Source organism: Erinaceus europaeus, chromosome 13 (assembly GCF_950295315.1).
Source record: "Erinaceus europaeus chromosome 13, mEriEur2.1, whole genome shotgun sequence".
Classification (NCBI taxonomy): domain Eukaryota; kingdom Metazoa; phylum Chordata; class Mammalia; order Eulipotyphla; family Erinaceidae; genus Erinaceus; species Erinaceus europaeus.
In genome coordinates this window covers 8,663,742-8,678,688 of record NC_080174.1, presented here as the reverse complement: position 1 = coordinate 8,678,688, position 14,947 = coordinate 8,663,742, and the positions used below count along the sequence as shown (strand labels likewise).

General features: G+C 49.6%; 1 protein-coding gene across 11 annotated transcripts in view; it reads left to right on the top strand.

Moving 5' to 3' along the window:
* TIAM2 (TIAM Rac1 associated GEF 2) overlaps positions 1-14,947 on the top strand; it is a 274,186-nt gene that overhangs the window by 172,227 nt on the left and 87,012 nt on the right. For 8 of the 11 annotated variants that reach the window (XM_060205285.1, XM_060205281.1, XM_060205283.1 and 5 more), the window contains 5 exons: positions 3,533-3,694; positions 6,669-6,773; positions 7,886-7,964; positions 11,844-11,936; positions 14,386-14,649. In XM_060205285.1, the coding sequence (XP_060061268.1) occupies positions 3,533-3,694; positions 6,669-6,773; positions 7,886-7,964; positions 11,844-11,936; positions 14,386-14,649 (703 nt within the window). Of the gene's footprint in view, positions 1-3,532; positions 3,695-6,668; positions 6,774-7,885; positions 7,965-11,843; positions 11,937-14,385; positions 14,650-14,947 lie in introns of those variants that run through there. The other 3 variants (XM_060205288.1, XM_060205289.1, XM_060205290.1) reach the window with 2 other exon arrangements.

Below are 14,947 nucleotides of genomic sequence, written 5' to 3'. Positions count from 1 at the left end.
GGGGGAGATAGCATAATGGTTATGCAAACAGTCTACCATGCCTGGGGCTTCCAGATCCTAAGTTCAAACCCCACCATAAGCCAGAGCTGAGCAGTGCTCTGGCAATAATAATAATAATAATAATAATATAAAATTAATTGAACAAGAAAAAGAGAAGGAAGGAAAGAAAATGAAAAGAGAGAGAAAGATGGGCTAGGCAGTGGTGCACCTGGTTAAGCTCACTCTTTACCATGCACAAGGACCTAGGTTCAAACCCCTGCTGGTGCCTACCTTCAGGGGAGAAAGCTTCATGAGTGATGAAGTAAGGTGTGGGTACCTCTCTGTCACTCTCCCTCTTCCATCTCCCTCTCCCCTCTCAGTTTCTCTCCTTACCTAATAATAAATAAACAAGTATTATTATTATTTTTTTTACAAAAGTGTTTTTAAAAAGGAAGGAAGAGACAGCATTCCATGTAGTGGAATTCAGTGTAGTGACAGCATTCCATGCAGTGGGGGCTGAGCTCACAGACGGACTTAGCCATGACAAATCAAACACACGGTCTAAGTGACTCAGCACGCACTGTGCGTGGTTTTCTGGTTTTCCTTCATGCTGACTGGCATCTACCCGAGGAGGGAGAGACCGCTTTCTCTCTCCTCTGGCCTCCGGCGGCTGGCTGTGGCTCTTCCCGTGGTGGCCTCTCCTCATCTCGCTTGGAATTGGGGTCTCCTCCCACCAACCCCCGGGTGGTGTGACTCTACTGCCCACCTGCCAGCCAGGCCGTGATGTCAGCACACATTTCCTTTAGGAGACCCAGGCCCTGTCTTTATATCTGAAGTAAAAAAGAAAAAAAAAATCAGCTCAAGAGTGATGAGACTGTGTGTGGCCGAGGCCCTAGAGTTGCAAATAACAGCAACAGAAGCACAAAACCAAATGAAAAACAGACCATAAGGACAGGATAGTGAGAAAGGCAGGAGGAAGGGCCCATGGGGTGAGAAATTGAGGAGAAAGGGATCCTTGACCTGGTGGAAGGTTTGGAACCAAACTGTGGGTGGTGAGCACAATGTTGTATGCAGAGAGGTGGAATTCTAAACTGACTTTATTTCAATATGATGTTTTTTTGTTTGTTTGTTTTATACAACATCAGGGGATGAACCCATGACTTTATACATACTTGATACCACTTAGCAATCTCCCTGACCCCATATCCTGTTCCTCGCTTTTGGGGGGAAGGGCAGGAAAGAGCCTTCGAGGAAAGACCCCCACAGCCCTGCCCACCCTCCATGGGGCTCCCTGGGTGCTGTGCATGGTGCTGAGAGAGGAGAGACCCCACAGCCCTGCCCACCCTCCATGGGGCTCCCTGGGTGCTGTGCATGGTGCTGAGAGAGGAGAGACCCCACAGCCCTGCCCCACCCTCCATGGGGCTCCCTGGGTGCTGTGCATGGTGCTGAGAGAGAAGAGACCCCACAGCCCTGCCCACCCTCCATGGGGCTCCCTGGGTGCTGTGCATGGTGCTGAGAGAGGAGAGACCCCCTAGCCCTGCTCCACCCTCCATGGGGCTCCCTGGGTGCTGTGCATGGTGCTGAGAGAGGAGACACCCCACAGCCCTGCCCACCCTCCGTGGGACTCCCTGGGTACTGTGCCTGGTGCTAAGAGAAGAGAGGGGAGGCTACCTCAGAAAGGATCAGGAATAGTGAATTTAAACTTGGATCTTGGCAAAGGATAGTCCTGTGAGAAGCAGTCTGTGATGGACTGCAAAGTAAGGAAGCGAGAGGGTGGGTGAACCTAGCTGTGACCTGGTACGTCTACTGTACCTCTGCCTGTCTGTCTGTCCGTCCCCAGCCACATTACTTTCCTTTTTCTTCAAGGGTAGCAGGAAATGACTTTGCAGCAGCAGTGGGAATGCTTCCAGGACCTGTGTGGTTTCTGGCTCCACAGTGCCCTCTGTTGGCTATTGGGAGCAAGTACGGCTTGAGACTTGGCATTTGTTGGCTTGGAACTGACCCCTCTGGTGAAGGTTGTTGCCCAGAGCACAGGTTGAACCAAAGGGACCCTTTGCGGGGGAGAGAGATCCCCTCTGCCTTTGGCACCAGGAATCTGCCCTTTCATCCTCTCCCTTTAAAAATTTTTTTATTATCTTTATTTATTTACTGGATAGAGACGACCAGAAATGGAGAGGGTAAGGGGAGATAGAGAGGAAGAGAGACACCTGCAGCACTGCTTCACCGCTAACAGAGCTTTCCCCTGCAGGTGGGGATGAGGGGCTCGGACCTGGGTCCCTGCTCACGGTAACACGTGTGCTCAAACAGTTGTATCACCACCCAGCCGCCCCCCACCCTCTCCCTTTTCCTTTCTCTCTTTCCATTTGGCATGTGAAATGTACAGTCATTCTGGGCTGTGATCACCATCCCTGGAAAACTGTCCAGGAAGTGACAGTTCTGTGACAGATTCAGATCTGTCACTGAAGTCAGCACCATGTGTATAAAAAAAAAAAAAAAAGATGTCATGATGTTTTCCCCCTTGCTGTCGCTAAACCTGTTCCTTTGAATTTATTATTATTTTTAAAGATTTTATTTACTTACTAATGAGAAACATAGGAGGAGAGAGAAAGAGCCAGACATCACTCTGGTACATGTGCTGCTGGGGATTGATCTCAGGACCTCATGGCTGAAAGTCCAATGCTTTATCCACTGTGCCACCTCCTGGACCACACTGAACTTCTTTTTTTTTTTTTTTAAATTTATTTATTTCCTTTTGTTGCCCTTGTTGCTTTATTGTTGTATTTATGATTGTTGTCGTTGTTGGACAGGACAGAGAGAAATGGAGAGAGGAGGGGAAGACAGAAAGGAGGAGAGAAAGACAGACACCTGCAGTCCTGCTTCACCGCCTGTGAAGCGACTCCCCTGCAGGTGGGGAGCCGGGGGGCTCAAACCGGGATCCTTACGCCGGTCCTTGTGCTTAACCCGCTGCGCTACCGCCCGACTCCCCACACTGGATTTCTTTACTGTATTGATTCCTCCCCTTTTCAATCCTATAGCAAAAAAAAAAAAAAGTTTAAAAACATAGTGTTTGGCATTCAAAGAAAAATCAGCTATTGGGAGGGTGGGTGTTGCGACACATAACACCATGCTCAAGGACCCGGGTCCGAGCGCCGCTCCCCACCAGCCGGGGATCCACTTCCTGAGTGGTGAAGCAGGTCTGTACATGCCCATCTTTGTCTCCCCCTCCTCTCTCAGTTTTCACTGTCCTATCTAGTAAGAATTAGAAAGTTTAAAAAGAAAGAAATCACCGTCTGCTTCACAGCCCTGAATTTCAATCTCCTGTGAGCAGCACAAAGTAGGAAGCCAAGAGCTAGTTTACCACCCCCCACCCCCCAGACACACGCACCCACCACCCCACCCCCCCGACTGTGGGAAGCCAGAGACTGGGCCCCATGACAGCCCTTCCCAGCACATGGGACCCAGCTCAAATGAAATATGCCGTCAACCCTTCCTCTCTTGCTCATCAAATCATCTGCGTCTTCGGTTTTTGTTTCTGTTTTGCCATGTATGCCAGGTGGACGAGCTTCTACAGGTGTTCGGTTCGACGGTCGACGGGGTTCCCCGAGACAGCCCTGGGGAAACGCAGACATACGTCCACTTTGCGGATAATCAAGGCCTCAGCTTAGTGATCAAGCCCGAGCACAAGGTGGAGGATGTCCTGGCCTTGGCCTGCAAGGTAGCGGCTGCGGCCGAGGAGACCACCTTCTGGAGTGGAGTAGAGGGGGAGGCAGAGTGCCTCCACCGAGGGGACTCTGCAGGGGGACATGGCGGCATATAGTCACTGATCAATGTGTCTTCGGCCTTCAGGAATAGGAGGAGGGGGGGTAACGTGATAGGTCTTGACTCCTTGCCTTCACGAAAGATCTAGGCTATTGCATGAAATTCTTTATCTAGAACAATTAGGGATTTTTTAAATATATATACATATATATAATTTTTAAAAATTTATTTACTTATAAAAAGGAAACATTGACAAAACCATAGGATAAGAGGGGGTATAACTCCACACAGTTCCCACCACCAGAACTCCATATCCCATCCCCTCCCTTGGTAGCTTTCCTATTCTTTAACCCTCTGGGAGCATGGACCCAGGGTCATTGTGGGTTGCAGAAGGTGGAAGGTCGGGCTTCTGTAATTGCTTCCTGCTGAACATGGGCGTTGACTGGACGGTCCATACTCCCAGCCTGCCTCTCTCTTTCCCTAGTGGGGTGGGTCTCTGGAGAAGCAGAGCTCCAGGACACATTAGTGGGGTCGTCTGTCCAGGGAAGTTTGGTCAGCATCATGCTGGCATCTGGAACCTGGTGGCTGAAAAGAGAGTTAACATACAAAGCCAAACAAATTGTTGAGCAATCATGAACATAAAGGCTGGAATAATGCAGATGAAAAGTTGAGGGGTCCTCCATTTTTTAGATAGTTAGTAGGCATATTTTAGTTATATTCCAAAAGGCCTGTGGCTATACTAGTTTTTTTTTTTTTCCCCTGAGCCTGAAATCTGATATGCAGGTGGATCCAAGTTATTGTCTGGGGAGATGATGTCATGGCTGGAAAAGGACCAGAAAACTGGATCAGGGAAGAGAGTAGCTCCCTAATCTGGGATTTTTTTTTTTTTTTTTTTTTTTTTTGCCTCTAGAGTTATCACTGAGGCTGTGCCTGCACTACAAATTCACTGCTCGTGGAGGCTATTTTCCCCTCCTATTTTTGTTGCCCTTTTTGTTCATCGTTGTTGTTGTTGTTAACACTGTTGTTATTGTTGTCATTGTTATTGGATAGAACAGAGAGAAATCCAGAGAGGAGGGGAAGACAGAGAGGAGGAGAGAAAGACAGACACCAGCAGGCCTGCTTCACCTGCAGGTGGGGAACTGGTATCCTTGAGCCGGTCCTTGTGCCTAGTGCCACGTGCGCTTAACCCACTGCGCTACCACCCCCCCCCCTTAAAATATTTTATTGCCACCAGGGCTATTTCTGAGACTTGGTGCTAGCACTAGGAATCCACTGCTTCTGGTGGCTATTTTTTCCTTTCTCTCTCTTTTCTTAACCTTTATTTATTTATTGGATAGAGACATCCAGAAGTCTAGAGAGAAAGGGATGATAGAGAGGAGAGAGAGAGAGAGACACCTGTAGCCCTGCTTCATCACTCATGAATTGCCCCTCCATAGGTGGGGACTAGGGTCCTTATGCATTGTCATGTGAGCTCAGCCAGGTGTGCCACCACCCAGCCTTCCTCTCCCCCCACTTCCTTTTCTTTTCTGCTTTATTTGGTGGGACAGAGGGAAATTGAGAAGGGGAGGAGGGAGAGAGAGGGAGAGAGAGAGAGAAAAACTGGCAGGCCTGCTTCACCACTTCTCCTGAAGCTTCCCCCCTACAGGTGGGGAGCAGGGGCTCGAACCCATGCCTTGCACATGGTAATGTGTGTGCTCAAGTGGGCGTGCCCCCACCCAGCCCCAGGAAATACTAAGAACTTTATTGCAGTGCTGTGGTCTCATGTAGGCAGAGCTTCCTGGCCAAGCTTTTATTCGGAGATAGAGAGAAATCGGTGGCAGGTCTCTCTTTTTCCTCTTTCTCGCTCTCTCCCCCCTCTTTTTTTTAAAATTTATTTTTATTTATTGGATAGAGACAGCCAGAAATCAATCGAGAGGGAAGGGGAAGATAGAGAGGGAGAGAGACAGAGACACCTGTAGCCCTGCTTCACCACTAGTCAGGCTTCCCCCTGCAGGTGGGGATCGGGGACTGGAACCTGGGTCCTTGTGCACTGTAAGGTGTGCGTTTAAGCAGGTGCGTTACCGCCTGGTCCCTTTATTTTTTTAAAAATATTTATTTATTTATTTATTTATTTATTCCCTTTTGTTGCCCTTGTTTTATTGTTGTAGTTATTGTTGTTGTTGTTATTGATTCTGTTGATGTTAGATATGACAGAGAGAAATGGAGAGAGGAGGGGAAGACAGAGAGGGGGAGAGAAAGACAGACACCTGCAGACCTGCTTCACCGCCTGTGAAGCGACTCCCCTGCAGGTGGGGAGCCGGGGGCTCGAACCGGGATCCTTCCACCATTTCTTGCACTTTGTGCCATGTGCGCTTAACCTGCTGTGCTACTGCCCGACTCCCTGGCCCTTTATTTTTATTTTGCACCTCAGTCCTTGAGCACTGTAACATGTGTGCTCCACCAGGTGCGCCACCGCCTGGCTCCCTTCTCGCTCCCTGTCTCACCCCTTCCCTCTATATTTCTCTCGGTCACTATCTAAAATAAATCACGGAAGGAGGGTTGCAGGGAGGGAGGAAGGAAGGGAGGGAGGGAGGGAGTGCTCTGGTTAAGAAGAAACTAAAAATAAATAAATAAAATTAAAGAAAGAAAGAAAGAAACTAGATTAACTGGCGGAGGCAAGGTGGGGGCTGGGAGCTAGCCACCAGGCAGAACATTCCCTAAGGTGGATGAGACTTGGGTTTGAGTCTCAGCACCACCAGGGAGCCAGTGTGGCTGGAGGAGCCCTGCTGTGGTGAGTCCCCTCTCTCCGCCCTCCCTCAGGCATGCGGAGCAAAAAGTTGTAGCGGGAAGGCCACTCCGCTGTCTCTTGTCTCTTCCGATGCGAGGCCTTGGGGTCATCCCCTGGCATTGCGGAAAGTGCCTGGACTGACTGACTGCCTTCTCCTCCTTAGCTGAGGCAGCTGGAACCCAGCCTGCACGGCCTGCAGCTCCGGAGGTTGGTGGGTGATGCTGTGGAGTGCTGTGTCCCCGCGCCCGACGCGTCCATGCAGGACCAGGTGGGTGTGCGCCAGCCCCACAGCACCAGAGGAAGCTCCAACGCTGTGGTGTCTTTCCCTCTTTCAGGCTTCCGGCTGGGAAATGGTCAAAATTCCTTCCCTGGGACTGGATGAATGTGAACCCAGTTAGAACGCACATGTCACCATGTGCAGGGACCCGGGTTCAAGTCCATACTCCCAACCTGCAGGGCAGAAGCTTCTCTCTCTTCTCATTTCTGTCTCTTCTTCATTCTTGTTCTCACTCTATTTTTTAAATGGTTCTTTGAAATATATATATATATATATATATATATATATATATATATATGTTTATTTCTTCATTATTGGATAGAGACAAAAAGAAATTGAAAGGGGAGAGGGCAAAAAAGAGGGAGAGAAAGAAAGAGAGAAATACCTGCAGCCTTGCTTCACCACTCATAAAACTTTCCCCCTGCAGGTGGAGACCAGGGGCTTGAACCTGGTTCCTTGCACACTATAATGTCAGCACTTAACCAGGCACGCCAACGCCTGGCCCCTTGATCTCACTCTACAAAGAAATATAAATAAATAAAAGGAAGAGGAAAGAGGAAAAAGGAAGGAAGGAAGGAAGGAAGGAAGGAAGGAAGGAGAGAGAGAGAGAGAAGAGGAGACGGAGAAGAAGGGCTGGGTGACATATTTGCTTTTAAGCACACAGATTATAGTGTGTAAGGAACTGGGTTCGAGCCCCTGGTCCCTACTTGCAGCGATGAAGCTTCACGAGCAGGGAAGGTGTTTCTGTCACTTTCTCTGTCTCTCTCTCTCTCTCTCTCCTCTCAGTTTCTCTGCCTCTATCCTAAATATATATATTTGTTTTAAAAATATTTACTTATTCCCTTTTGTTGCCCTTGTTGTTTTATTGTTGTAGTTATTATTGTTGTTGTCATTGTTGGATAGGACAGAGAGAAACGGAGAGAGGAGGGGAAGACAGAGAGAGGGAGAGAAAGATAGACACCTGCAGACCTGCTTCCCCGCCTGTGAAGCGACCCCCCTGCAGGTGGGGAGCCGGGGGATAAATATGTATATATATTTCTAATCTTCTCAAGAGGCCATGACCCCAGAGCCTCTGACGTGTTCGAGCTTCTTCCCGTCCTCAGGTTTACGACGAGATCGAAGTCTTCCCACTCAGGGTTTATGACGTGCAGCTCACCAAAACTGGGGACATGGCCGACTTTGGTAAGCGCCCAGGAACGTTTTCACCAGAGGGCATCCTCTGGTCTCTGCTCCAGGACCTTTGCCATCTTCTTCTGAGGTCATCTTCTTCCTCCCAGAAACTCAGTGCTTCAGAACTCTGTTTTAGCTTCCTCCTGTCCTGAGAGGGTGAGGGGCTAGCTCAGTAGGTAGGGGGCCATACTTTGCCATGTGTGCATCCAGGTTCACGCCCTGACACCACGCAGAAGCTGTCCTACAGCACTGGGGGAAGCTTCCATCTTGTGGGTATTCATTCTCTCTCTCTCTCCCTCCCTCCCTCCCTCCCTCCCTCCCTCCCTCCCTCTCTCTCTCTCTCTCTCTCCCTCCCTCCCTCTCTCTCTCTCCCTCCCTCCCTCCCTCTCTCTCTCTCTCTCCCTCCCTCCCTCTCTCTCTCCCTCTCTCTCCCTCCCTCTCTCTCTCCCTCTCTCTCTCTCTCCCTCTCTCTCTCTCCCTCCCTCCCTCCCTCTCTCTCCCTCCCTCCCTCTCTCTCTCCCTCTCTCCCTCCCTCTCTCTCTCCCTCCCTCTCTCCCTCCCTCTCTCTCTCTCTCCCTCTCTCTCCCTCCCTCTCTCTCTCCCTCCATCTCTCCCTCCCTCTCTCTCTCTCCCCCTCCCTCCCTCTCTCCCTCCCTCCCTCCCTCTCTCTCTCTCTCCCTCCCTCTCTCTCTCTCTCCCTCCCTCTCTCTCTCTCCCTCTCTCTCTCTCTCTCTCTCCCTCCCTCTCTCTCTCTCTCTACCTCCATCTAAGAGATTCAAGAATAGTGAAATTGCTCAGAGGTGAAGCCCTGGCTCTGCAAAAAAAAAAAAAATGCTGAGGCAAGAGAGAAGCTGGAGACAGTAATCAGGGTGCTGAAGTCATGGTGAATGTACTGTGGCGCAAGCACCTTCTAGTCAGTGGTTCGTGACAGTTTTGGCTGTTGGTGCCCCTGGGGTTTGAATCTGATTCTCACATGCAAGTCCTCCATGCTACCACTGCACTCCTTCACTGGCTACAGACATTCCTTCTTTTTTCATGGGTGAGTAATATTTCTTTTGGGGGGACACAGAGCCCGTTTTATTTCTTTATGCATCTAACCCTGGGGGACTGGGTTGCTTCCACTTTTTGATAGTTTTTCCATTTTTCTTTAAACTTTATTGCCACTAGGGTTCTCACTGGGGCTTGGTGAGCCAGTGCTATGAATCCATCTGTCCTGGTGACTATTTTATTTTTCCTTGTTTCTGTTTTATTGATAGGACAGAGATAAATGGAGAGGGGGAGGGAGGGGCAGAGAGGGAGAGAGAGAGAGGGGCCTGCAGCCCTACTTCACTGCTTGTTAAGCTCCCCCCCCCCGGCAGGTGAGGACGGGGGGTTTGAACCCAGGTCCTTGTGCACCATAGTGTATGCGCTTAATAACCAGGTACACCACCACACACCCCCCTTCATTACTATATATATATATTGTGGGACAGGGAGAAATTGAGAGGGGAGGGAGAGAGAGAGAGGGAGGAAGACAGAGAGACTCCTGCAGCCCTGCTTCACCACTCACAAAGCTTTCCCCCTGCAGGTGGGGACCAGAGGCTTGAACCTGTGTCCTTGTGCACTGCCGTGTGTGCCCTTAACCAGGTGCACCACCACCTGGCCCCTTTCATTACCTTTTAATATTGGCCAGATGCCTGAGACAGATCTAAACACATGTGTGCTGTCTTAATTTTTACAGAAGCCTGTGGACTTAGTCTTTCTTTCTTTCTTCCTTCCTTATTATTATTCTTTTTTAGTGAATAGACTTAGATTTTATTTCTTCAGACTATATATTTTTTACTCATATTGCATAATTGAATTTAAACATTGTAACAAGAGCGAAATAATTGCAAGTTATATTGTATGTATTCATCTACTGGGTCATAGATAAGTCATATATTTATATGTTCAGATACACATTGATCCACTAGTATTTCTTTTTATAAGTTTATCTTGTATTATTATTGTTATCATTTTGCCACTAGCATTATCATCAGATTCCGGGCTGTTGCTACCCTCTTGTTCCCATGGGACTCTTTCTTTTTTCAGGCCTAGGCGAGGGTGAGCGAGAGGGAGCAGGGGGGACAGTGGAGCAGGTGAGACACCACAGCACTGCTCCACCGCTCATGAAACTTCCCCACTTGCAAGTGTTCCTAAGGGGCCCGGGACTCGAACCCAGGCCCTCACGTGTGGTGAAGTGTATCCTCCACTTGGTGAGCCACCTCTTGACCCACAGACTCAGTATCCCTCCTCCTTGCCCTGTGCCATGCTCCTCACTCCCCAGAGCTTCCAAAAGACATGCTGTCACAGCTTCTCCAGGGAAGTGAAGTGAGGTGCAAAGAAGCTTCTAGAAACACAACTGGAGTCAGTGGAGAAGTGTGTAGCACTGAACCTGAACACAGGACCCTGAACACATTGACTGTCTGCTCTAAGAAAGGCCTGAGGGCATCTCCAGCCAACTGTAACCTGAAGGGCTGGACTATAGAGTGATCTCTTCAGGGCCAGGACACCAGCCCTTTCTGACTGGGACACTGACAGGCACAATAAAAAGGACAGGACCCTCCTGCACTGCTGGTGGGAATGTCAGTGGGTCCAACCCCTGTGGAGAGCAGTCTGGAGAACTCTCAGAAGGCTAGAAATGGACCTTCCCTATGACCTGACAATTCCTCTCCTGAGGATAGAGCCTAAGGAATCTAACACATCTCTCCAAAAAGATCAGTGTCGACCTATGTTCATAGCAGCACAACTTCTAATAGTCAAAACATGAAAGCAACCCAGGTGTCCAATCACAGATGAGTGGCTGAGCAAGTTGTGGTCTGTATACACAATGGAATACTATGCAGCTGTTAAGAAGGAGGAACTCACCTTCTTCACTTCATCTTGGATGGAGCTTGAAGGAATCATATTAAGTGAGATAAGCCAAAAAGAGAAAGATGAATATGTGATGTTTTCACTAATGGACAAAAGTTGAAAAATAAGAAACAGATGGGGAACTAGCAAGTAGAACTTGGACTGGGTTTGGTGGATTACACCAAACTAAAGGATTTTAGAGAGGCCAGTCTGTGGTGTACCTGGTTAAACATGCATATCACAGTGCGCAAGGACACAGGTTCAAGCCCCTGGTCCCCACCTGCATGGGGAAAGCTTCACCAGTGGTGAAGCAGGGCGGCAGGTGTCTCTCTGTCTCTCTCCCTCTCTCCTCTCCCCCTCTCGATTTCTCTCTGTCTCTATCCAATAATAAATAAATAAAAATTAAAAATAAAAAAAGGATTTTAGGAGTGGGGGTGGGGCTTTCAGGTCCTGGTTTATGATGGTAGAGGAGGACCCAGGCTGGGGTGGCGAGAGTGTTTTGGGAAAAAAAAAAAAAAAAAAGCTTTGAGAAATTTTACACATGGACCAACAACAACTGTATTTACTGTTGGCTGTAAACCGTTAATGCCTCCCTTCCCCCAGTTAAAACAAATTCCAGCTTCCAATGGAGTGGATGTGGTAGGAAACAGGACAGTCAGTGGCGTGAACAGCTTTAGGGTCCAGGAAGCGGGAGGCGGCTGTCTGTCTGGTTCGGCGGCTAGGTTGTGCCGTGTCAGCAGGCCCTGGAGGCCTCACATACAGTCCGGAGTCAGCTCTCCTCCTCCCCTCTGAGGAGCGGAGGCTTTTGCATCCCGGGGGCTTTTGCCAACGACCCCCATCCATGTTTGTCCGTGTCTGAGGGTCTCACAGGCAACTGCAGTGGGAACAGAGCCCTCCAGGGACTGGGCAAAGTGTAAAGCAGACATCATGTCAAGTCGGCAGACCCCTCGTTGCAAAGTGCTGCCCGGGGTGTGCGGGCCGTTGAGTCCAGACTGGGCCCCCTTGTGTCTCCACCTGCAGGGTTTGCAGTGATGGCGCTTATGGACCAACGTCAGCACCTGTACCGCATCTTCGTCAGTGACGTCCTCCCGGACGGCTCGGCCTTCGGGGAAGGTGTGTGCAGGACGGGCGGGGCAGGGTCTGACGGGGACTGCCCCTCTCTCCCTCTCTCTCTGTCTCCCTGTCTCCTTCTGTAGAGCTGGGGCTTTTCATATACATGACTTCTCTGTCCCCAAGCCTTCCACTTGCTTCCTTTCTCTTTCTTCTTTCTTTTTTTTAATTTTAATTTTTTTTTATTTTAGGGATTAAATAAAAATGCATTTTCAGGAGAGAAAGGCAGACTAGAGCAGGATTTATTTCCAACCTGTGACGGTGCAGGGTGTTGAAACTGGGAACTCTGGGGCCTCGGGTATGTGAAGTCTTGTGCACTGCCATGATGCTGCCTCTCTGGCTGCCAGGGTGCTTCCCCACTAGCTAGACCACGACAGTGGAGCTTTGCCTGGTGCTAAAGCGTCTCTCACAGGGTGCTGGGGCTTGACCGCAGGCCAGGCACGGGGCAGGCAGGCGTCGTACCTGGTGAGCCACCTCTCTGGGGCTTTAATTTCATTTTGACCAGATCATTGCTTAACTCTAGTTGTTGGTTACATCAGGTATCAAACCTGGGACCTTTGGCATGTAAACCCTGTATACTGCCACTTAGCTATCTGCCTGGTCCTTGTATTATACATTCTTTCCTGCTGTGTCTTTGTTTGTTTGTTTCAATAGAGGGAGGGAGGGAGGGAGGAAGAGAGGGAGAGGGAGAGAGAAAGAAAGAGAGGAGAACAGACTGAGCAGGCTGGGGAGACAGCATAATGGTCATCTAAGTAGACTCCTAGGTTCAGTCTTCAGCATCAACATAAATCAGAGCTGAGCAGGGCTCCAGTGAACAAAACAAAGGGAGAGAGGGTGAGAGGAAAGAAAGAAGGAAGCAAGGAAGGAAAGGAATGAGAGAGGGAGAAAGAGAACTGCCGGGCAGTGGCACAGCTGGTTAAATATTACTTACCATGGGGAAGGACCTGAGTTCAAGCCCCCAGTCCCCACCTGCAGGTGGGGAAGCTTCATAAGTTGTGAAGCAGTGTTACAGGTGTCATTCTGTCTTTCTCTTCCCCCTCTGTCTCCCTTCCCTCTCAATTTCTCTCTGTTCTATCAAAGAAAATTAAAAGAGAGAGAGAGAGAGAAAAAAAAAAACAAACCCATGTTCAGTGGAGAAGCAATTACAGAAACCAGACCTCCTACCTTCTGCATCCCATGATGACCTTGAGTCCATGCTCCCAGAGGGCTAGAGAGTGGGAAAGCTATCGGGAGGGGAAGGGACACAGAGTTCTGGTGGTGGGAATTGTGTGGAGTTGTACCCCTCTTATCCTATGGTCTTGTTGACATTTTTATTTTATAAGTAAGTTAAAAAGAGAGAAGGAAAGAAAGAGAGAAGGAAAGAAAGAGAGAAGGAAAGGGAGGGAGGGAGGAAAAAACACTGAAGCTTCCTTCCATGCAGTGTGGGCAGGGTTTGAACCGGTGTCTCACACATGGCAAAGCAGTGCTCTGTGCAGGTGAGCAAGCCCGCGGGCTCCCATTGTTTATGCTGTGATCAGAGCACCACTCAGCTCTGGCTATTGCTGGTGCCAGGGCTTGAACATGGAGCCTGCCTGTGCAAGCCCTGTGCCCTAGCACTGCGCTATCTCCCTGTGCCTTATTAGTACATATCAACACACTGTCACGTGTTCTTATATTCTTCTCTCATCAGAAAACAGTTTTCCAGAGGCTGGGTGGTGGCGCACCTGGCTGAGCTCATGTATTAACAATGCGCCAAGGACCCATGTTCGAGCCCCTGGTCCCCACCTGCAGGGGAAAAGCTTCATGACTGGTGAAGCAGAGCTGCAGGTGTCTCTCTGTCTCTCTCCCTCTCTATCACCCCCTTCCCTCTTCTGGCTGGCTCTATCCAATAAATATAGTAAAAGAAGAAGAAGGAGAAGGAGAAGAAGGAGAAGGAGAAGGAGAAGGAGAAGGAGAAGGAGAAGGAGAAGAAAGAAGAAAGAAGAAAGAAGGAAGAAGGAAGAAGAAGAAAGAAAAAAGAAAACAGTTTTCCCCAGAAGATTAAAGTGAATTTTGTAGTTAAATTGGGGACCCCCCACACACACACACACACATGAAGTGGGGCAGGATTTGCCTGTGTTTTAAGGAGAGAGACACTTTAAGATAGCCCAAAGACTATATATGCACAAGCAGATGGACAGAGAGAATGTGAGAGCCAGCTGGCAAGACAGAGTGGGGTGACTTCCCAGGGCAATTCCCCTCAGGAATCCCTTGGGTGGCTCTTCCATGCCCCCTTGCGCCTCCCCCCATCTCTTGTTCTCTCCCTCAGCCTCCAAGAGCTGAGCTGTGTCCTGTTATCTAACAGCTGAGTGCTCTCCTCTGAAGCTGACCACAGAGCGTCCCCTTAGTGTGCTTAACTCTCCCTTCCCCTCTCACGCCCCCGCTGTGTGCAATCTCTCTCACCTCACTCCTTCCCCTTCCTCTTCCTCCCCAGGGTTAAGGAAGGGCAACGAAATCATGACCTTAAATGGGGAAGCTGTGTCCAGCCTGGACCTAAAGCAGATGGAGGCCCTGTTCTCCGAGAAGAGCGTGTGTCTCACGCTACTGGCCCGGCCCCCGGACACGAAAGGGACCCTGTGCTCTTCCTGGTCGGACAGCTCCCTGTTCTCCAGCGGCCAGAGGAATCTGCTGCCCCCTCCTAACCAGTCCCAGCTCCTGGAGGAATTCCTGGACAACTTGAAAAAGAACAGCACCAACGGTGAGGCCTCGTTCCTTCCTCCCCCCTCCTGGTAACTGCTTGTATTTTTAGTGCGTTCGCTGTGCTCTGGGCAACATCGACGGCTTTAAGCTGTTACAAAGACTGTTTCTTCAAGTTACTGCGGGAGGAACACAGATGCCAGCCATGCGTTTGATCAGAATGCCATGCCGTTGAGTTCCCGGGACACTTGCCTGGAAATAGGCAGTAGTCAGTTACACAAAGTACTGATTGAAAAGAGAGAGAGAGAGAGAGAGACTCTTTAAAAATGGGCCCACTAAGGTTTCCTGTTATTTTTGGG